General features: G+C 37.6%; 2 protein-coding genes across 4 annotated transcripts in view; one reads left to right on the forward strand and one right to left on the reverse strand.

The window, feature by feature from the left end:
- Positions 1–8,194, forward strand: part of Acf (ATP-dependent chromatin assembly factor large subunit) — a 74,335-nt gene extending 66,141 nt beyond the window's left edge. For all 3 annotated transcript variants that reach the window (XM_083118835.1, XM_083118837.1, XM_083118836.1), the window contains 3 exons: positions 3,241–3,431; positions 4,943–5,106; positions 7,132–8,194. In XM_083118835.1, the coding sequence (XP_082974961.1) occupies positions 3,241–3,431; positions 4,943–5,106; positions 7,132–7,246 (470 nt within the window). In that variant the 3' untranslated portion in view covers positions 7,247–8,194. The remainder of the gene's footprint in view (positions 1–3,240; positions 3,432–4,942; positions 5,107–7,131) is intronic.
- A 10,751-nt stretch (positions 8,195–18,945) lies between these two features.
- On the reverse strand, positions 18,946–20,971 carry LOC145985853 (uridine diphosphate glucose pyrophosphatase NUDT22-like). The gene is made up of 2 exons (XM_083119955.1): positions 20,338–20,971; positions 18,946–19,144 (listed from the first exon to the last, which is right to left on the reverse strand). Exons 1-2 carry the CDS (start codon positions 20,919–20,921, stop codon positions 18,952–18,954), a joined length of 777 nt encoding a protein of 258 aa, XP_082976081.1. The 5' UTR covers positions 20,922–20,971; the 3' UTR covers positions 18,946–18,951.
- Between the last annotated feature and the right edge of the window lie 3,017 nt (positions 20,972–23,988).

Consider the following 23,988-nt stretch of genomic DNA (forward strand, 5'->3'; position numbering starts at 1 on the left):
TTCTTCAGATATTGCAAAAATATTTAGACGAAATTCATTGAATTACAAATGGAATTTTCTAGCTGCTTGTTGAAACTACACTGCTCAAAAAGTGTCATCCTTAATTTTAAAGACATTTTCAAGACATAATCTAACACTTCTGACAGTTATTTTCACACACATTTGTTTTTCACATCATGCTCACATGTCATGGTGTACAGACACAGTACTGTGGAACCTCGATTTCATGTTTTACAGGGGATAGGTAAATGCACTAAGAAATCGAGGATTTTTTTTTTAGCATTTTGCTCTATTGGACCATTAATACTGAATGTACTGGGTGTTGCATAAATAATTGAGGGGTTACAAAAATTTATTGCAAGTAAACTATTGAACTTACGTTAATGAAACCAGTCCAGAATGATCGAGGAACGCAAACAGTTTGTGCGTGCATGTTTTGTTAAGCTGAGAGTTCACATCCCTGCCGCTAGGCGACACTCAAATCACCCACGTCCTTCACATCACTCTCAGTGTTTTGTGCAATGTTTTGGTCTTCAAGATCACCGGATCTTACACCATGCAACTTCTTTTTGTGGGGTTTCATCAACGACAGAGTATTCATCTCACCGATCCCGCATGATATCGCAGCCCTAAGGGAGCGTATCGTCACAGCAATAGACACTATCGACAGACCCATGTTGATGGGAGTGTTGCAAGAAGTAGACTAGGTGCACACATTGAACATTTGTAGGTGTCAAAAATAAACTGTTTTGAGTTCCTCGTTTCATTAATATAAGTTCAATACTTTACTTGCAATAAATTTTTGTAACTCCTCAATTATTTATGAAACACCCGATATAATATGGGAAAATGTAAAATTGAGGTTCCACTGTATTTGGACCTTTGTATTACAGTCCCTATATATTCATTACAAAATGAAAATGGGTACTTATGAGTGGTTCTTGTTCTGAAATTTTGTTGCTTCCCAAGACCTTTCCAAGGATTTAAAATGTTAAAAATGGTTCACCAAATGGAATCTGAGCCACAGTGAGTCGGCTCGCTTTAACTGCCAAATGAGAAACTGATTTGATTCCCTGGGGGGGATTGATCCAAATTTAGAATTTTTCTAACCATCTCCCTGCGTAAGCAGTTTTGGAGTTCACCCAGCCCCTCATAAATTCGGAAGTGGTCAGGGGGGGGGATAGAGGCTGCTGGAGCATGGTACTGATCACTAGAGGCATGCAAATTTCGTTTTTGACGAGAACACGAAATATGAAATAACATGCTGCAATGTTCATTTTTCATGTTTCTGAAAGGTGTGAGGTGCATTTTTCTACTCTCTTTTGTCACGAAATAATGTGAAATGAACTGCAAAATGCGAAATATACTCTTAAACACGAAATTTACCGTTTATATACCGACGTGACACTTTCTGTAGTCTGAAGTATCCTGTGAGCTATGCAAGTCACGGAAAAATGATTAATTCTGCTGTAAATATTTGAGAAGCTAAAATGGACCCCTTGACACAGGAATAAACATAATACTCTGGTAACTACATACATGTGCTATTAGAAGGGATAAGTTTATTTTGTGTAATAAGTGCAGTTTTAAAATCAAATTTAGTATTCACAATTTTAAAACCAAAATGTCTTTTTTTATATCACTTTTGATGTGATTATTCACCGCTATAACACCGAAATTTTATTTTATTTACCGCTTTTGAACCCGAAATCGACTCTGTTTTTATACCGAAATTTTGCTTTTTTATTTACCAAAAATATGTGCCCCTACTGATCACATCCCTTTCATGTCACAGTGCAATATGAGTAACTTTACCTTCACCAACCAAATGGTATGTTTGGTAGGTTAAAATAGGAAGGTTGGGGATTGCCAGCACAATGAAGAATGATGCTGTCGTAAAAGTTATTCTTAAACCTTACTACGGGTGTGTATGACACCATCTAAACAACACTGGACCATTTCTTGTCCACTCATGTCTTATATTTCCATTTGATGAGACATCTATAATGTAAACACCTGGAAAAAAAATGGAGTAAGATTTATGGCAACCAGGTTAGAAAGTCACCCTTCCTTAAGTGCCCTTTTTAAAATTTTCTTACTGCGAGACTGATTCAAGAAAGTGAAGAAGAATGAAAAGTCTTCAGTGATAGCATCATTGTGCACAGAGAACGCAGACATTTGGGAAGAAGACACTGCACATTCAGGCAAACATATTGTACTGTTCATATGAGAGACTGGTTTGTGTGCTGTACATCAACTAGCATAGCATTACTACGAAGGAACTCCTTGAAAGCATGCTTGGGGGAGTACCTCATCTAATACATAAAAGTGAGGATTAGCAATCCAAATTGCTTGTACGTGTAATTGTCTTGCATGAAATCAAAGATTACCTACAGGCATAGAGGGTGGTAGAAGATTCATGTAGGTAACACTCAAAAGGACAACCAAGTGTTGTGCGCTCTGTCTGATCTAGTGTATGCAGATGTGTGTTGATTCATAAATGTTGCAAATGCAATTTAAATTCGGACATAGCTAAGGCCAAACTAAACAAAAAATAATCTATGAAATTAGTGGAATTAAATTATTGCATTCAAATATTTTTAAACTTTTGATTAGAAACAGATAGACTGCAATGGAAGTGCCAGAAGTTAGTGCTTATTGCAGGTACATGCATTTCATATTTATTGGAAACAGATAACATTTGTTATTTGTAATGTGGTATGCAATTTAAATATAGATGTACTTATAGGTAGTTTACAAGATGAACTTTTGTTTAAAAGATATTGGACAGCACATTTCAGGAAGTGAAGCTTTGGACTCCCACGTAGCCAAATAGTTAGCGCTATTGCGTTTTCATGCAATCGGTCCTGGGTTTGATTCCCAGTAGTGCCCCCTCTTCCTCCTCAAATTTTACTGTTGACTCAGCATCGTGAGGACAATTGGAGAGCCACTTGAAAAGAAGTAGTAGATGGCTCTGGTTTTGAAAGCCAGAAAATAGCGGCAATGGAACTAGTGTGCCGACCATGTGTCACACAATGGAAAAGTTTCTTAGCAGGTCCTGACCCTCACGAGGACTGTTGTGCCATAGAGTTTAGTTTAAGAGGGGAGTGAAGAAGAAAGAAAACCTGAAAGATCTAAGAAGATACAACAAGATGGCTCATATAATTTTAATAACATTTGTGAACATTGTTGATTCTGTAAATCCAAACATTTGATTCATTTTCTCTCCTTTTCTTATAGAGACAGAAAGTTGCAGTAGTGAGAGAAATGACACTTCATCTGATAAGCAACCTCGAGGTGCTCGACGTGGCTCACGGCGACACCTTGATGATGATCCTCCTCTAAATACAGTCCTGTTAGGTGAACTGGTCAATGATTTAATGCATCATAAGGATGGCTGGCCATTCCTGCGACCTGTTGCCCGCTCGGAGGTAATTTTTGTAAATTTCCACAAATCAGCTTGAAATATATTTTTTTTATAATGCAGTTAAGCTTATGCCTTTTTGTGCCTACTGTATATAAACCCCCTGTTATATTGTATTTCTGGCAAAGTAAGCACTTTATTTTTAATCTATAAAAATGTATAGTTTGTTCGTGTATTACAGCTGCTGATGTTTTTTGTGGTATCATTCTGGTTACAAATTTTTAATCTGTGACTATGCCATTCTTCAAAAAACTTTGTAAATTTTCTCTTCACCCAGGTCCAGTGTAGAAATAATAATAGTAACTACAGCAAGAATTTTTATGACAAAAATCACCAAAATAAAAAATACACTTACATTTTAAAGTTTTGCTAAATACACTCTAACAACAATATAAATTTCCAATTAATAAATTGTATTTTCTCATTTAGTTTACTCCATGAGATGAACTATTTACATAAGAGTATAAAACAAGAGAAAAAAATTATATAGTATTAAATTTTAAAGTATGTAAGTTTATTAGTTACGCACACCTTGAAAACTGTCTGCAAGTAGCATCATCCAACTTCAAGGCGAATATTGACGTGCTAGGGAAGAAAAAAGATATCACTCCTCCCATTGAAGGAGTAAATGACAATTCTTGCATATGAATGGTTAGCGTGCTTTTATAAACAAAACAATAGTTTAGTTTCATTGTGCTTATTGTTGTGTTGAAGAGCCTAACCTCAATTCGGAAATCGTAAGTGTTCTTTGCAATAGTTAATTAATTACCCATTCTGCTATGTTGTTTTACAAGTAAATAATATAGTAAATGAAATTATATTGAACAACAGAAACCATGTAGTAGAGCTACCACTGCCTCTGTGAACGTGCATGGAACAGTGCAGCCTGTCAGTCCCTTATAGATTTTGAAAATGGCCCTCTATAGGAAGAACGTTGAAGACCACTGGTTTAATTATATAAATAATAAGTAATTATAACATCCAGTCATTCCAAAAATCTCCAAGACATGGAAGAGAATGAGAGAGAGAAAAAGAACACACACAGGGAGTGAGGGGGAGAAAAACTAGGAACAAGAAAGTGAATAAAGAAACAAAAGGAAAAAAACAGGGAGAGTCATAGGAAGGTTAATCTGTAAAATGTAAAAGTAAAGCAAAAAGAGGAAAATAAGCGAGAGAAATGAATTTAAAAAATATACATATAAGAGGAGGAAAAATTAGAGAACTGTGTATAATATTTAAATAGACATGAAGGTAGCACAACTTTCATTTGACCCTACCTGTTGTGCTTTTTGTTTCAGAAAATCTGGTCACGCTAATGGAGATGTTAATGGCTTCTCTCATGCAATGTTGCAAATACCTTATGTGTGTTTTAAATATATAGTTAAGTGGTAATTATTTAAATTAATGTTTAAAGAAATATTGAATGCAGAGAATTATTCATTTGCAAACATAGTAAGTGCATGCTATGAGTGTGAATATTTAAATTTATGTAGTGCACAATTCTTCGTTCTTTTGTAGGCTCCAGATTACCACCAAATTATCAAAAGGCCTATGGACTTGGGAACAATGAAGTATAAGCTGAACTTGATGGATTACACCAACAACAGTGAATTCATTGCTGATGCTCTGCTAGTGTTTGAAAATTGCAAGATGTATAATCAGTCCCATACAGATGAGTACAAGTAAGTGTGTGTGTTTTTGGAAGCATTGCATCAGCTTTAATTAGTACTAGATTTTGTACTAAAACCTGTACATTAAAAAAATACCATGAATATAACACGTTAAATCATAAAATAATTTACAGTATATGTATATATTGTTATGCAAAGGGGGAATCATTTATGTAAGTTAACAAGGGCAAAAGCTAGTTTTGTTCACAAAGTGCAAGAAGTGAAGTGAGGGAAATATTAAGCAGTGTGGTGACTGAATTTTTGCATCAGTAGTATGCTAACCCTAAAACAACGGAACATGTTTGTCGGTGAACTTGCAAACTACGGACGTGTTTTCAGCAGGAAATTTAAACCACGCATGTGCTTTTAAATAAAATTTTATATCTAAGGATGCTAGAGTTACAAATTATACTTCATTTCGTTCAGTAACTTTGCTCTGTAAGCCTGCGATAGAAAAAACAAATGTTCTGTAATCAGTTGGAAGATGAAAGGAAATTACTATTTTTTTCACGAAGTATTGCCTAATATGTTTTCCATTACCATGGAAAATATTGTGCACTTATTGCTTTCCCTTAGTAAAAGTCTGTTTCCAAATACCAGAATTGAGATAAGAGCAATGTTGTCAAAATTAATAAAAATAAGAAGAAAAAAATGCACATAATTTTCAGGACATCATTCCCTCTCCTCCTTCCAAATATAGCAAGAATGAAATTAAACTTTCCTAATTGCTAATTACATACCTCAAGACTCATGCAGAACTCAAAACATGTATCTCTGACCATTAACCAACTCACAGTATGTCCTAAAAGTCTCATACTACAAGAGAAAGCTCCTTGTTCCATTATGGTAGTTTGTTTAAAGAGGATTGATTAATATTTAATCTAGTAAATGTGAATGACATAATGAGGGTAGAGCAATAAAAGTTAGTTAATTGCTAGTAGGATTGCCCAAAAGTTCTGTTCCATTCCCCATAAGAAATACATGGGAGGCGGAAGGTAACTACTGTCACCACCCACATCAGAACGTGGCAGGCTTCCAGTTTGCATTGTTATTGTTATGTTGCTGGATCACTTGCTATGTTGTCTTGTCACTGGTTTAGTTTAGATTAGGTAAAATTTACCATGAAAATGAACAGAATGGTGGCATAAACTTGTTTGGACCTATCAAGAGATGTGACAACAAATTTGTCGCTATGAAATACAGGAAACGAGTACATCCATGTTTATCCACCCATTACCAAACAAAAAGCCAATGTATTGCTCAACTTTTGTAGAAGAGCCTTCTCCTACTTCTCCGTGGAAGATGATCACCAAGAAGCAATAGTCTCCATTGCGGAAATGGGAATAAAGAATTGGTGCACGAACTATCCACATAGTGTAATAAGGCAGATGCTCAAATCCAAAATCTGAACTGCCACAGGACATCGAAGGTAAAAAGAAGTGATTGCCTTCGCCTGCCACACCTCCACCTGTAATTGCTTTTCCACAGCTCTCTGACCTTTCTATTATATTATAATAGTACACAAACCTAGTATCAAAATAGTGGCCAGACTCGGCAAACAAACAATACTTCCTCGATCAACTGCGTTACCCAGGATTGCAGTGTAAGATGCATTACTTTGGCAGATCTGTCTGTTCAATCCATCAACAAAAGCATTCGACAGCATTTATCTGATAATTTTTTTAAAAAAATGGGGAGGAGGGAGCTGTTGCACCACAGAGGTTAGTGCAAGGTATGGACATGTTATATTTGTCCCATCCCATGTATTTCATCAAGATTCCTCATTATATTTCACCAAGAGAGGCTGAAAAGTGTTACGAAATAACCAAATAGAAATTAAATTAATTTTGGTAGTGTCTACTTTCATATAATTATTATTTTACATAATCTGTATGATATTTGCATTAAGATTAAGTTATAAGCTCTGTTATAAATTCAACTTCTATTTTTTATGGACATGGTATCAACACAAAATTATTAGACACTGTCCATATTTTGAAATATTGTCAGAAAATTACTTCTTGTTTATTCTTCTAGGGCTGGAATTCGTCTGTGCAAATTTTTTCAAAAGAGATGCCGAGAACTGGGTCTAAAGTTAAATGAAGAGGATCTAGAACCACCACAGTCAAAGAAATCTCGCAGAAGTATATAATGTGATTCGTTTATGACATGATATTATTGGATTTTTTTTTCTGCACAAGAGCAGATTCAGAAGTGGGCAATTTAAATAGGTTAAATTTTTTAGGGTCTGTGACCCCAGTCATGATCAATATCTTGTTTTCTTCAGTGAGAGCTGCTTCAAAGAGTATACCTCACTTGTCCATGTTTGTATATTCTTTGTTGTGTAAATAATTCTTTAAGACCGCTGCAAAAATAATGAAGTAGGAAGAGGAAGAAGGAAAGTATTAAATTCTTAATTGTTTTTGGGAATGCAATGAAGAAGCATCATGTTTACTTAAAATACTTTTGTAATGTGGACACCAGGAAAGCTCCATGATGCTATCAATCAAGAAATGGTTAATAAAATAATGAACGTAAGAATCAACTTTAAAAAAGTGCACAGTGTTTGATTGGAATGTACCTGATGAAGTTGGAATGATAGGCAATGAATTGTGTGATGCTGTGTGTATCTGAATTCTTTTGTAGATGTTTTATTCTGTTTTTTTTCTGTTTAGTTATTATTAATATATATTTTTGGATGACAGTATTACAAGAATACCAGCTTCTAGCTAAAAGTGATATTGTTTTTTCATGCATGACTGCAATTTTGGCAAGGATCTGCACCAAGTATTAATGCACATTCAAATCTAGGGATAACAGGGATTTTATATTTTTAAGTTCGGTACATCCTAGAAAATGAGGAGGTATGTTTAGAAAGGGAGCGAACAATTGTTTTAATCAGTGATTGAAGAATTTAGACTAGAGAAACTGAAGTTGATAGTAGTTTTGTAGTTATTTTTTTTTCACTTGTGATTTTTTGTTCCAGAATTAAATGTCTCCAGTGTATTCCAAAAAGAAATATATGTCCACTCATGAATGGTGTAACTATATTTTGTGGTATCAAAAAAATAAAATGTCATAATATTGTTTGCAAACAGCAGTCACGTATTCTGTTTTTAAGTAAGAACAAGAAAAAATAATCCTGTATGGGGTACAGTTTCATGTAAATATGAATCCGTATTATTTTGGAACAGCACCTTTCTGAATGGTGTAGAACCTGTTGCTGTATGGTTTGCCTGAAATGTTGTGCACCAGTCGTTCAGTATTGGCAGTACAGTGCATAATGTTTTCTCCCCCTGCAAGAAAATCAGCACTTGTTCTGGTGATAGTAATCATATTCCATCATTTTTATAATAAAGCATTTTTCCAAATGAAACTCGCATCATTTTTGCACGTGCATATATTATCATGTTCATATTACGTACGTTTGTACATTCAAGAGCAAAGGTATGATTGAAGAAGCGAAAGGGAATGCACACTGTTTGAGCTGTTATATTTTGAGTTGAGTCCATGGTGTAGATGAACAAGTTAATCTTTCAATTGCTGGAAAATAGCACACATCTATGGTTGGCCATTGCCAACAAGATGAGGTTCAAAATAATAATAATTTGCCTGAATAAACTTAAATTCAAATGGAGATCTAAGTTATGGACATTGTAATGAGGGTAAACAGCTAAATAGCTTAGTGGTAAAGCAGTGGCCTGTATTTCCAGACTTTGGTGTGCTCCCTCATTGAGCCACATGTTCCATAACTTTTCAGTAAGATATCAATATGGATGGATCAATATTAAATTTTTGCTAGAACCCATCAATGAACCTTCGTGGCATAGTGGTTAACACAGCATGCTACGATGCCAGTGGTCTTTGATTTGAACCCTGGCCTGGGCATGGTATTTTTGTGAGTATCCCTTCATCAATTTCATATCACTCATCCTCATCATTGTGATTAGTAGAGGTACATATTTGGTACATAAAATAAAATTTCGGTGGGATGGTGGTGGAAAAACTGATCAAAAGCAGCATGTAAAATGACATTTTGGTTTTAAAATTGAACAACCCAAAATTTGATTTAAAAATGCCACTTATTACAAAATAAACATAACCCTTTAACACATTTATGTAGTTACCAGAGTGTTAAATTTGTTCCTGTATAAAAAGGTCCATTCTTGCTTCTCAAATAGTTATTTATAGCAAAATTGATCAATTTTCCGTGAATTGCATAACTCGCAGGATAATTCAAACTTCAGCAAGTGTCCCGTCAGTAAATAAACTCCAAATTCCGTGTTTGAGTCGATTTCGCCTCATTTCGTGACCAAACGGTAGGAAAATTCACCCCACACCTTTCAGAAACATGAAAAATTAACATTACAATGTGTTATTTCAGAATTCGTGTTTTCATCAAAAACGAAATATGCATGCCCCTAGCGATTAGCCAAAAGTGGTATAAAAGTGACCTTAAATCAGTTTGTGTACTAGTCGGGAAAAGTCAGGGAATTTACTTTTTTCTGGAAAATCATGGAAATGTCTGAACAAGCAAGAAATTTTAAATTTGTTCTGGACAAACTATACTTCCGTTTAATAAGGTATGCCCAAATGAAAAGGAGACCTTTGCTGTAGCGGCATTGTATCTAATCGAAGAAGGTAAATATGTTTGCCGATAGATGGCACGGTGTTTGTTCCAGCTTGCAGGTGTAGCGAACGGCTTCACCTGCTGTTTCCTCAGTTGGGGAGAGTAGTTTTGCACGAATGGGTGCGTAGAGAGAGCTGTAATCCAATTTCTTTGCGCAGAAGGCCGGAAAAGTGATGCCCTGTTTCTTTTTTGACGATGAAGGACCTCTACTCATCGACTGACTGGAACAGGGTGAAACAGGGAACTCTGAACAGTACTGCAACACGTTGAGGCTTAAACAGGCCATCAAAAATAAACGCAGAGGTAAACTCGAAGAGAATAGTGCTGCTCCAGGACAACACTAGCCCACATGTGGCCAAGAAGACCCTCGAACTGCTGAGAACATTTCAATGGGAAGTCCTCACACATCCTCTGTACAGCCCTGATATTTCCCCATGCGACTCACATATCTTTGGCCCCTTAAAACAATCACTGAAAGGTCAACGGTTCACCTGTGACAAGGAAGTGCAGAACAACTTGGAAAACTGGATCAATCAGCAACCCAGGAGTTTCTACACTGAAGCCATCCACTCCCTACGTGCTGGGAACAGTGCATCAATATCAATGGCAATTATGTGTTGGTATCCTAATTCTCATATTATGTAATGCAAATATTCTGTATTATAATATTATTTAGATATAACCGTAGTCTCCTTTTCATTTGGACATACCTTATATATTGAGTATCACCGGTGGTTACAGTAGAAATCGTACATTAAATACTATGGGAAAAGGGATCATGTTTGGAACTATTTTCAAGCAGAAATCTACTACAGCAGGTGGCTATTAGTATGTACCACCTTCTTGTTGCAATCTTTGTGTTGTGTTTAACACACATTAGGATTAATGCATATGTTACTAAATTTTAGTGTAATTATGTGTTATTTATGCAGAAATTATGATTTTTTTACAAAAAAAAATAAGTGTTGTTAATCTACAAGGGGGTCTCAATGGCTTAGTGGTAACATTGTCGCCTTGTAATCAAGGGGTCCTGGGTTCGATACCCGGTGGAGGCACATAGTGGTTAGGATCCCACTTTAAACTGTAGGTCCAGTCCCTACAATGTCTACAGCTCATTTCTAGGCTGTAGACATTCACAACAAAAAAGTATGCTTTAAAAATACGTTATAATGAGTGGGAAACTCTGATGCCTAGAACGTGTACTAAAATTTTATCTACATGCTCTTCAACATCGTATACTGTAAATAACATTTTATTTTATATAATCTTGAAACTCATACTCTAGTGGTTTGGAATTGACTGATATGAATGTAACTATTCCCAACACCGATAACTTATTCTACCAACCTAAGCGTACCAGATTACAAGCAAAAGAGTGGAACGTATTGCCTGAAAACATAGAACTTTTAATTTAAAATGGAGGGCACAATAATATGTATATGTAACCCGTGTTTACTGACACTATCGTGTACTTTTCACCGTTTCATTTACCCTGTATACCATTATAACTATACATACAAGGGCCACTATTTATATTTTGAGCCTTGGCAACACTGATTGAAGTTAGGTGCGATTTGACGTTTGCACGGAATCAGTCTGGCATTATTGACCATAACGTACTTCAAATGTTTTGTCAATAGCTTCATTTGTGTTGTTTATGTTGCCTTGGAGATTGCGCGACAACAATAAAATGGAATTAACTCGTGAACATTTTCGTGCGATGATTTTTTTACGATTTTCGACGTTGATTATCAAGACAAGAGTGCATCGATCAACTTACTTCCACATTTGGCGATGAAGCCCCATCCTTTGCCACTGTGAAACGCTGGTATAACGAATTTAATCGTGGTCGCCATTCGCTCACCGACGAGATTCGCGAAGGTCGTCCAAAATCAGTTGTTGTTCAAGAAAACATTGATGCTGTGCAAAACCTAATACTGCAAGATCGTCATGTGACATACTGTGAGATTGAGGCAACCATAGGCATTAGTTCCACCAGCATATATAAAATATTACATGATCATTTAGCTGTGAGAAAGGTATGTTCTCGTTGGATCCCACACAATTTGACAAAAACTCAAAAAGACGCTCGCGTCAATTGGTGCAAACAAATGCTCAATAAATACAATCGTGGTGCTTCAAAAGACGTATATAAAATTGTAACAGGTGACAAATCATGGATATATGCATATGAGCCGGAACGTAAACAGCAGTCGACTGTGTGGGTGTTTCAAGATGAACCCAATCCAACAAAAGTTGTTTGCGCTCGAAGCACCTCGAAATAAATGGTCGCCTGTTTTTTCGGGAAAACTGGTCATGTGGCAACTGTGCCTTTAGAGGAACGTAGAACGGTCAACTCTGAATGGTACACAAGAATTTGTTTGCCAGAGGTCTTCGGTCAAATACGAAAAACAAACAAATGCCGTCGGATCATTCTTCATCAAGACAATGCCAGCTGTCACACATCTCGTCTAACAACCGACTTTATGAACAGTCAAAAAATCGAATTGATGGGTCATCCGCCGAACAGTCCTGATTTGGCACCCAATGACTTCTTCTTGTTCCCGAATGTAAAGAATAAATTGCGTGGACAACGATTTTCATCGGTGGAAGATGCCGTTGATGCGTTCAAAAACCATATTATGGAGGTGTCTCAAGAAGACTGGAAAAACTGCTTTGACAAATGGTTCGAATGAATGCAAAAGTGTATTGACCATAAAGGAGAATACTTCGAAAAACAATAAAGCAGTTTTCAATGCCAAATTCCTGTTTTTTCATTGTTAGGTTCAAAATATAAATAGTGACCCTCGTACTATTAAGTTTATTAACAAAAAAAATTGTGTGTACTTACAGCAAGGTTAAAAGTTTGTTTTCTGCTTGTTAACACGTTCACTGCTCATCTAAATTTGAATACTCACCCCAGGTGCTGAATTTTTTGTTTTCCACATTATGTACTTTTATGGTTCCTTGTAGTTACTAGACAACATAAAACACGTTTTTTTTGTTATGGAAGTCATCATGAACAAATATGGCAGTGGACGCCTTTCGGTGCCATTAGCACACAGCATCAAATTTCCTTGCTCTGTGCTGAAGATGTCGAAAGGCACCCACTGATACTTTTGCTTTTATCTACATTCAATTCTGAGGGAGTTGTTAAAAACTATTATTTATTATGTTAAACAAATAATTGCTTTTCTTTTTAGAGATAAAAATTTTACTTACTTATTACTTGTACATACAGTAAACAAAATATTGGTACATCAAAACTTCTACGTATTCTTTACGTGACATACAGACATTATTTTCAAATCATTACTTTACTTGTTTGTGATAATTATAAAAACATGGATAGTCCAGGAGTACCAGACAGGTTACACAGTTGTAAATAGTGTCGGTTCTCTTTCCATTTTTCTTGCATTCCCGACATTTCTTCCGCAGTGTTCTTCCCTTTTGTCCTTGCTGACACTTTGTTGGTAGATGATCTGATTTTCTTGAAGGAGTTGGAAGAACTTCCGGTCTGGCTGATTTGAAGGACAGCAAGTGTCTAATTATAACCAATCTGAAATCATATAGGTTCATTGTTTTGTTTACAGTTTATTTGTTGTGGAGGTGGAAAGCATTTAGAACCATAAGCTGTCGTAGTGGACAAACAGTTTTTTATACCACCTTATTGTCTTGCGATCACTTGGGTAGTAAGCCATCATTTGGTCCTGTCTGTCTACTCCCGACATGTAGCAATTGTACTGTACAATCGGAAGTGGTTTCATGTGTTTTTCATTTCTTTTATTTATGATCTCAACTAATTCATTTGGAAATTCTGTAGATATATAAAGCACATCTCTTTTATTGCGCCACTTGCCGATCATGATGCCTCCATCAGAGTATTTCCCTGTGCTTTCCCCCTTTTTGAGTTTCGCTCGTTTGACTCTCTGTGGGTTGTTTTTTCTGTTAGCCTTAAGGGTACCTGTGGAATAAGTTTTTTCTCTCCAGGAGAACGTGGGATAGTTCATGACTGTTGTAGAAGTTGTCCATGTAGAGGGAATGTGCATTGTATAATTTTCCCTCCATGAGATGCAGGACTACTTTACTAGAGTGACCCTTTCCACCTAGTTCATCATATGCACCACTGTATACAAAAGTCTTTAGTACAAGGCCATCAGGTTCTGTTAGTACATATATTTTAATACCATATTTATGTCTTTTGCCTTTTATGTACTGCCTAAAGAAAAGCCTACCATGCCACAGAAGCATTGCTTCATCTAAACTGAGCTCCTTTCCTGGATAGTATACTGAGTGCATCTTATTGTTAAAATGGTCTAACACTGATCTTATTTTGTATAAACAATCATCAGGTTCAGGCTCATCAGAACAAGGATTTCTGCAGAAATGTAAACAGCGCAGTATGATAAAAAATCTGTCCCTGCTCATAAATTGAGAAAAACAACTCAAGAATAAGGTATCAACTTTCCAATAGTCCTGTAAACGAGGCATAGCGACTGTCCCAGTATGTAGAAGAAGATAAAAATACTTTTAGTTTTTCCACAGTCAAGTCCCTCCATATTGAAATCCGTGAATTAACCTTCAGCACATTACCTGTAGTAAAATGAATTAGCCTTAGACGTGAAGGATCATCAGTCCAAATGGTCGTGTCTGCTTCATTTGAATAGGCATCAGTGGCACCTTCTGTTGCAGATTCACTTTCTGATGAGCCATGCTCACTATCAACAGACAAAACACCATCATTTTCAGTCATTTCACTTTCATCACTAGAATGTTCAAGTAAATCACTCGAACCTACAGATATATTATCCAGTTCACTAATCGTCATGCTCTCGATATCAATATTTTTAGCCCTTGATGAAGTAAGAGGCCGATTCATTTCCCCGCATCTTTCACGATTCATTTTCTGCAGTACTTCGCAACATTGAACTAAATCTAAACTTCTTCTATCGCCACATTCAGTACGACAATGGCTACAGTAAAACTGGCGGGCTGATCTCCCTCCAAAATCAACTCTGCACGAAGCGAACGCAAAGCGCCAATTGGCGTCCAACGCATATTGGGAGAAATCACCCAGGTGCCGATCGGCACTTTCAGCAGTGAACGTGTTAAGGTTCATCGCGAAACCTCCAATTGTGCACCATTCACATCCAAGCACTGTTGCAATCTTTTTGCGAAACCGAGAATTGCGTGCTGACGGTGCTCAATATTCAGAATCCCATCACTTATTTTGTCCGTCAGGTCATCCAAATTAGCTGGTTTCTATGAATACATCTCGGTCTTTACATGTCCCCACAGCCAATAATCGCAAGGTGTCAAGCCTGGTGATCTTGCAGGCCAAGGTGTGGGTCCTTTTTGGCCAATCCTTCTCCTGAATTGTCTCTCATGTCACAGTCTTCGTCTGTCAGCTCGTCTACAAATTTTAACTTGTAGGGCCGGGCCTTCGCCTTCTTGCATATGATCTTGGGTAACATTGACTTCGGTATTCCCAGTTCCAAGGATCTTCGTTTAAGAGATTTCATTGGACTCCGGCCCATACTGTCCTGCACTGTCATAACTCGTTCCTGGCCTTCCACTGTGTGGCAAATCTGACACACTTCCCGTTGCCTTGAACTTTTGATACCATCTCTTGATACTTGTGTCTGCTGGGGGCGGTTTCCTATAAGTTGTTTGGAACTTTCTCCGCACTGAAATGCAAGATTTTTACTCCACAAAACACAGCACACACTGTACCTTTTCCTGGATGGATGCCATCTTAAGTCAAGTGATCATGTTATTACTAGTGCAAGCGTCATTGAGCAGTGTGGCCAGAACAAAACTTTAAACTTCCCTTCTTCTCACCCCCAAAAAAATGTATTCTTAAATGTAACAGTTAAAAAGTTATAGAATTTTAGTTTCCTGCAGGACTTTATGGCCTTCCTGTACTATCGGCAAATGATTTCTAAAAAAAATAAATGTATAGTTCTATTGCTTGGCATGGAAGGAAATACAAACCCATCACTACACTTTCCAGAAACTAAGTGCCATCAACTGTTGTTCAAAGAAAATTATTCCCTTGTTGTGTTCCCTGTTCTGCCAAAACACGCCGGTTGAAACTCAGTTATCCAGGTCAGAACAAAAAAAAAAAAAAAGGTTGGAAAAGATAAGGGGGAGTAGCACAGGTATTTGAATTTCCAGGAATATGCTGCATACTATGCCTGAGACACGTCCACCACTCAATGGGCGATGACTGGTTTCACTGCGGGGATCTTAAAAAGAAAGATGTCCGCAATACACCAGGTGCCTCGTTGGCACCGGAACCTCATTGGGATTATTGTTACAGGAGACAGCATCTGTGGGAACAAAGCGGTAGACTTCGAAGGAACTCCTATAGGGATAATTTCACGTTACCCTCGGATTTGCAAGATACTTGACCGCGAGTCTTATCTGCATATGGATCTTTGTGTCACATACTTGCTATTCACGAAAACTTGAGTACAGGCTCATTTAACAAATGCACAATATATACAGGGTGATTATAAAGTCCCATGACATTTTTTGGGAAATCTGCTACTAATAATGAAATAAATGGTACTACAGTACAGAAGAGAGACCAAAACACAAAATTAACGCTTTTCCACAGGACCTCCATCAACTTCAAAACAAGTGTCCCAACGTTTGTGGACATGTGAACCGTCATAATTATAGATTGATTTAGTTTTTTTTACTTCGCGTTTTGTGCCTCTTGGCTAATTTGCAAAGATGGTGATGAGTGATGAAATTGATGAATAGACATTCACAAACAACCAAGCTCGAGCGGGATTCGAACCCGGGATCCTTGGCAACGCAGCGCGATGTGCTAACCACTCGGCCATAGGGTGCGGCATAATTATCGAATATGGGGCAATGATACCATCAAATGGCAAAGAGACACTCCGAAAGTGAATGTCTGGCTTGGCATGACCAAACAAAAAGTCTATGGGTATGGTTACCAGACGTACCGGACATGTCCTACATTTTAGCCTTATGTCCGGCGTCCGGGAGTAATTTGAAAAATATCATAAATGTCCTACATTATGATGTCACATAACATTAATTAGGAAAATAGGTAACAGAAAAAATCATGCAAGTTGCAAGTCTATAGACTGAGCTTCCAAACTCAATACTGAAATTTATTTTGATTCAGTCATTGCCCAGAAAGAAAAAGGTTTGTTCTGCTATTAATCAAACGGGAAAACGGAAACAATTAATGAACAAAGTTTTCGGACCACTTTCTGATGTCATTGTTCAAAGCCCGAGCAGAATTTCTTGCCTTAGGATTTATACTGATGGAACAAGGTGTTACCCATTCTTATTCAATATAATCTGATTGTAAAGCAGGGGTATAGAGAACAAAGTTAATCAGGGTGTCTGTCAGTCAAGAAAGTCATGGTAGTCGAGGAAAAGCAAAGAAATTAACAAGAAGTCAATAAAAAGGCAATAAAGAACTTTGCTATCATAATGACTGATTGGTTGATTTAGTTTATTTTGCTTCACTTTCTTCTGTCTCTTTGGCTAATCGCGAAGATGAGAATGAATGGTGGTAAGATAAGATAGATGAAGGGACAGTCAGAAACACACAGGGACAACCGACACAAGCCCCACAAGATTATACTGGCTGTGAATCCAGACGCCAAAGCCTGGCTCTTCTGCCAAACGCAGTTCAGGATGCATTAATACGAGAAAGCAGATCTAATTCTCATCTTAAATTCAGCTTTCATCTTAACTGGCCCTTTGGTAGGGGGTTTTCATTAAATAAATATTTATTTTCTTAATTACTAAAAAACGTTAAGAAACACAGAAAAAAGGTCTAGAAAAGTCCAGAATTCTGGATGTGTTATTTTGGTAGACACCCTGTTATTGAACTAAAAACTACCCAAGATGAAACTTCTCGAACAATTTTAAATTACGGTAATTGCTGAGTATTTGTTTGTCATTACAGGTCATAATTCAAATGTTGAGAGAGTACTTTCATTACCATCAGCAAAACACTTTGTAACCACTGTTCGAGAGTACCTCAACATCACCTTTCCCAACAGGTGGATAGGAAGAGGATCTCTTCGTATGTGAGCATCCTGTTCACCTGATCTTACCCCACTGGATTTCTTTGCTTGTGGTTTTATCAAAGAGCAGATCTACAAAACTAAGATTGCCAATCTCACAGTGCTGAAAGAACGCATATGAAATGCATGTGAGATGATTACTCCAGCTATGTTGGAGAAGGTGTTTAATTCTACCTTGCCCCGTTGGGACACTTGTTTTGAAGTTGATGGAGATCATGTGGAAAAGTGTTACTTTTGTGGAGGTCATGTGGAAAAGTGTTAATTTTGTGTTTTGGTGTGTCTTCTGTACTGTAGTACCATTTATTTTGTCATTAGTCACAGATTTCCCAAAAATGTCATTGGACTTTATAATCACCCTGTATATATATATTTTTTCAAAACCAAAGGTAAGTTGGAAAAGCTGAACGATACTTTGTAAGGGAACAAATTTATTTTGGTTTTGGCCTTGCTTGTAGCAACTCAAAAACAATGGTATCGGTGGAAAAATATCAACCAATACCCGTGGTATAGGTATCGGCTCAGCTCTACTTATTTTCTTCATGCAAATGACATTGTGCTCAAAATGTAGAAGCTTTTTGATTGTTTCCTCCCCAAACCATGTGGGCCATGTGCAGTAATAATAAGACATCTTGTAACACTATACCAAATTTTTGACAACGGGTTTTGAAGCTGCCTTTGTGGCAAGTCACATTGAGTGTTAGACTTGCAATCTCAGCAATAAAAGTCCCAAGGTTGAGCCGAATTGCCGTTATTCTGGTTTGGTCTCTGTTCTCCTGGAGGATTTGTGGTAAGTAATTGGAGCTATGGGATGTGAAGGCTGATCATCTCATTGCATGTCTTTCCCTCAGGAAGAAGAAACTATAGTATACTGGTGGGATATAAAATGGCAAATGGAAGATATTTATATTTTATTCATCTCTGTATCTCTGTAGTTAATATATGATGATGAGTTTTCTCGTGGGAAAAAGCTACATACGCGTATTAAAACATTTCATTTAGATAAACAATAACAAATGGTACGTCGGCAGATTCACTGAGTTGATAACTATCAACAGACAGTTCACTCCCGTTCCCTTTATTCAGAGGAATGCAAATGAAAATATCAAGTTTTTTTTCTTTCTTCAAGAAAGTGAGTTCTGTATTTAATTATTTATTTATCTGAGAGTACAAATACAAGGCACCTTTTGCAGAAGGGGTCAATTGCTTCCACAAATCATCTGATTGCAATTCTTGTTTGACATCTTTGTTTGAGATGAATACAATTTCTGTGGTTTCATCTGCTTCTTTCTGGCATCCTTTCAAATACAACTGCTTGATATCCTTTGATGTTAAACTGCAACTACAAAAAAAAAATGTAAGGTAGTATTAAAAAGTAACAAAAAGAGAATTAGTTGGATAGTTAAATCTTACTATTATCAGTATGAATGATAATGTAATATCACAGTCCACAAAATATTGTTTGCGGCCTCCCCAGTGGTGCAGTGGTAGCGTCGTCGCCTTGTAATCAAGGGGTTCTGAGTTTGATACCCAATGGAGGCACATAGTGTTTCGGATCCCACTTTAAATTGTAGGTTCAGTCCCGATTAGCCTTACTGTGCATAAAGTGGACTTAAAACACCAAATCAATCAATCAAAATATTGTTTACGTAATGACATACTCTTTGCCAATTTTGTTGTTTTATTTGTGACCTCGGAGCCTTTGACCCAGTCATGTATCATTTGGAGCAGCAATTGTTAAGTTGAGGGGATACTTTATGCAAATGTTCCCAGCTGAGGAATACCATCCCTGTCATTGTGCTAGTAAAACTATACTCTTAATTTGTGATCTCCTGGAAGGTAAGTTTTAATCATTTGTAATAGTTGTATATACACAGTCATATTTTAAGTTCAGTCACTTTCCTTCAAGGAAATAGTGAGGAAATAGTCCTCACGATTAAATTCAAATTGTCTAAATTTGTAAAAAGTATCAAAAAAAAAGGTAAAAAAGGTAGTGTTCCCCTGTGCATAGCACCACGCCATGAAGGCGTATAGGGGGTGTGGGGGTAACGCCCCACACTTTCTTGATCCGGTCGTGAGTGGGGGTGATGTGATCAGCATCACGCCCCTGACCGCCTTTACCCCCCAGGGTTTCCCCCAGGTACCCATGTTATTCGACGCTGGGTGGGCACCGGGGCCGCTTTCACCGTTAGAAAAGTTCCCGGATTTGAACCGGCCGGGGATCGAACCCGGGACCTTTAGCATGGTAGTCAGACGCGTTACCGACTGAGCCACCGCGGCCACCAAAAAGTATCAAAAGGTCTTGTAATTTCAGTCAAATTCACCTACATTGACAAGAACAGTTTAAACTTCTCAAGAACAATATACATAACTTGTTTCTAACTAAAGTCATTTCTTGGTGGTAATATTTGCATAAAATGTCAAATAGTGTCTAATTATCTGTTTTGTTTATTGCCTGACACTGCTTTTTCACAAGAAACACCAGTGCAGGATTCTCATGTTTATAATTGCAACATTTTACAATTAAACACTTACCTCATCAGAAATTGCAAGTTAGGCCGTCCACCACTGTTCTCATTTCTAACCAAACCCATAAGTAATGGACTGTTTAACGAACTTCCAGGTATATTGACTTCATCAATTACTTCTCGCTCCACAGAACCAAAAACCTCTTGAAGAACCTCGCAGCCTGCCAGTTTTGGCTCTGGATGCCCTCCGGGTATGTCCAGTGAACCCGGATATTCTGCAGTCCACCTGGCCCTTCGCGTAAGCACCAACTGATCATCCTTGGTAATGATTAGTGCACCAACTCCCAGAGGATCAGCAAGGTACTTTTGGGAATTTCCGTTACTTGTACCTAGAACACGAAGTTCATTGCAATTTGGTGCATAATTGGTACCTAAGAAATCTTTATAGCATGTGAATCCCAAATTGAGTGTGTTGCCTGTAATGGAGTCAAAACGATAGAGATCCCCATTGTGTAATCGTGGATTATCCTGTGTTCTATATAGCCAAGTGTCTTCTATTATTGTTTTCTGTTGTTCCAACTCAGTTCTGTTGAATTTCTTATGTAAACAAACTTTGAATTTTTCCTTTCCCAGTGGACTTCCATCAATCATGAAACTGTGGGTAGATATTGAGTCTTCCAATCTACAAAAAAGAAAATTAAATGTCTCAGTTTATGATGGAAAACTGCCAAAGTGTGAATGTGAAAAAAGCATTCTTGCATACCTAAGGTGAAAACTTTTTCATTGTAGACAGTGGCAAGACACATGTTCGATTTTTGGGTAGTAAGCAGGGTAGCTCTACAATAAGAACTGCCAAATTATTTAAGAAAGAACTTTGCATGGAAATTTATCACTAAATTAAATAGCATAAGAAAATTATTATTAACAGGTAGGTAGGTATTTTCTGACATCAATCGGGCTTCTTAGAAGCCTCCCCAGAGTGGTTTGCAGATCAGGAGCACATGTGTATTTCTTTAATGTGCTGCATCAGCAGATTTGTAAGTGATTGTGATACCAGTTTGTTGGTAGCTTGAATTTCCTTCAAGAAATGTGAAATTTTAAACAATTTTCTCTTTATTAAATCTTATTTCATCCTTGAATTTCAGTACCACTTATTTCTGATGTACACAAACTTTATAGCCAAAATTCTTATTAACTGTGGGAAAAAATTGCAGTGAATGAAATTTTTTTTGTTGCTACTTTATCTCAAAGAACTGTAACATATAAGGAAGTAGTGTAAAGCCAGGTGCGTATATTCTAGGCTATCGCCGAAGCCCTCATTAAATACAGAAAATAATCGATCAAATGTGACTGATGCTTCATTCTCAAACAACAACTGCGGGGGGAAAAAATGATAGTATAAAACCCGCGACTCCTGTGCACCATACTCTCGCGAGGAGAGTGGACCATGCTTCCTTATGGCCCGAGCTGAACGGAAGAAAGGGGATTTTTCGTCCAAGGTTTGTTTTCCTTGTGCTCACTCTATACATGGGGATGGACTCCTTTCCTTTAAAACTACCACCAGACTTCAGCGGTTATATTCTTCCCCGACAAGTGCCTGGAGGCGGTCGGTGACGTATTTGTAGTGGCTTCTTAGACAGGAAACTCTTCGTTTTACAACGGCGGTAAACCCTTACGGCGATGCAAATGTGCTAACCAGCATGGGATTTTCACAGGTAAGGGAAATTTTGAAACTAACCTACTATTACATAAACGGGAAAGAGTGGCTGGCATGTGATAGGGAATTTGTCCTCTAGGCCAAAACAACACTGTCCCATCGAACACATGCAGAACTCTCAGGCCGCTGACCTTAAACCAATCACGCTTTACGATGTTTTCTTTCAACCCCTCTGCTGCTTTTTTTATGACTGGCTGTTGTATACTGACTGACCGGAGATGACAAAGGGCATTTTGCCAGTGGAAATCGCGTTGAAGGAAGTTTAAGAAAATTAGGTTTCTTACTGCGTGGATTTTCTTAAGTGTATTGAGTGAGTGAATTACGTATACGAGGGTCACTATTTATATTTTGAGCCTAACAATGAAAAAAACAGGAATTTGGCATTGAAAACTGCTTTATTGTTTTTCGAAGTATTCTCCTTTATGGTCAATACACTTTTGCATTCGTTCGAACCATTTGTCAAAGCAGTTTTTCCAATCTTCTTGAGACACCTCCATAATATGGTTTTTGAACGCATCAACGGCGTCTTCCGCCGACGAAAATCGTTGTCCACGCAATTTATTCTTGACATTCGGGAACAAGAAGAAGTCATTGGGTGCCAAATCAGGACTGTACGGCGGATGACCCATCAATTCGATTTTTTGACTGTTCATAAAGTCGGTTGTTAGACGAGATGTGTGACAGCTGGCATTGTCTTGATGAAGAATGATCCGACGGCATTTGTTTGTTTTTCGTATTTGACCGAAGACCTCTGGCAAACAAATTCTTGTGTACCATTCAGAGTTGACCGTTCTACGTTCCTCTAAAGGCACAGTTGCCACATGACCAGTTTTCCCGAAAAAACAGGCGACCATTTGTTTCGAGGTGCTTCGAGCGCGAACAACTTTTGTTGGATTGGGTTCATCTTGAAACACCCATACAGTCGACTGCTGTTTACGTTCCGGCTCATATGCATATATCCATGATTCGTCACCTGTTACAATCTTATATACGTCTTTTGAAGCACCACGATTGTATTTATTGAGCACTTGTTTGCACCAATTGACGCGAGTGTCTTTTTGAGTTTTTGTCAAATTGTGTGGGATCCAATGAGAACATACCTTTCTCACAGCTAAATGATCATGTAATATTTTATATATGCTGGTGGAACTAATGCCTATGGTTTCCTCAATCTCACAGTATGTCACATGACGATCTTGCAGTATTAGGTTTTGCACAGCATCAATGTTTTCTTGAACAATAACTGATTTTGGACGACCTTCGCGAATCTCGTCGGTGAGCGAATGGCGACCACGATTAAATTCGTTATACCAGCGTTTCACAGTGGCAAAGGATGGGGCTTCATCGCCAAATGTGGAAGTAAGTTGATCGATGCACTCTTGTCTTGATAATCCACGTCGAAAATCGTAAAAAATGTTCACGAGTTAATTTCATTTTATTGTTGTCGCGCAATCTCCAAGGCAACATAAACAACACAAATGAAGCTATTGACAAAACATTTGAAGTACGTTATGGTCAATAATGCCAGACGATTCCGTGCAAACGTCAAATCGCGCCTAACTTCAATCAGTGTTGCCAAGGCTCAAAATATAAATAGTGACCCTCGTATATGTTTTGAATGATCTGTGCTGCGTCGTGTAGTGAACGAAAATGAATGACATAATTAACGAACTATTGCCGAAACAATTTACTCTGCTTTTGCATGAGGATAAACTTCAAATTGTGAAGATATGCAGGCCTCTGGCATCACAAAGAAGAGAAGCATGGATTTGATTTGTTATTTTGAGTTGCTCTTCTGTCACTTTAGCTAATTGCGAGGATGAGAATTAGTGACGATACGATGAAATTCATTAAGAGTCATTCACAAAATACCCATGTCCATGCGTGGATTTGAGCCCGGGACCCCTGGCGTCGTAGTGTGCTGTGCTAATAACCATTTTACCACAGAGGTTGCCTAGATAGGAATGGAGTTCCTGTCGAAATTAAATATTCAAGGTAAGA

This window comes from Lepisma saccharinum, chromosome 3, assembly GCF_977018435.1.
Source record: "Lepisma saccharinum chromosome 3, izLepSacc3.1, whole genome shotgun sequence".
In the NCBI taxonomy this organism is placed as follows: Eukaryota; Metazoa; Arthropoda; class Insecta; order Zygentoma; family Lepismatidae; genus Lepisma; species Lepisma saccharinum.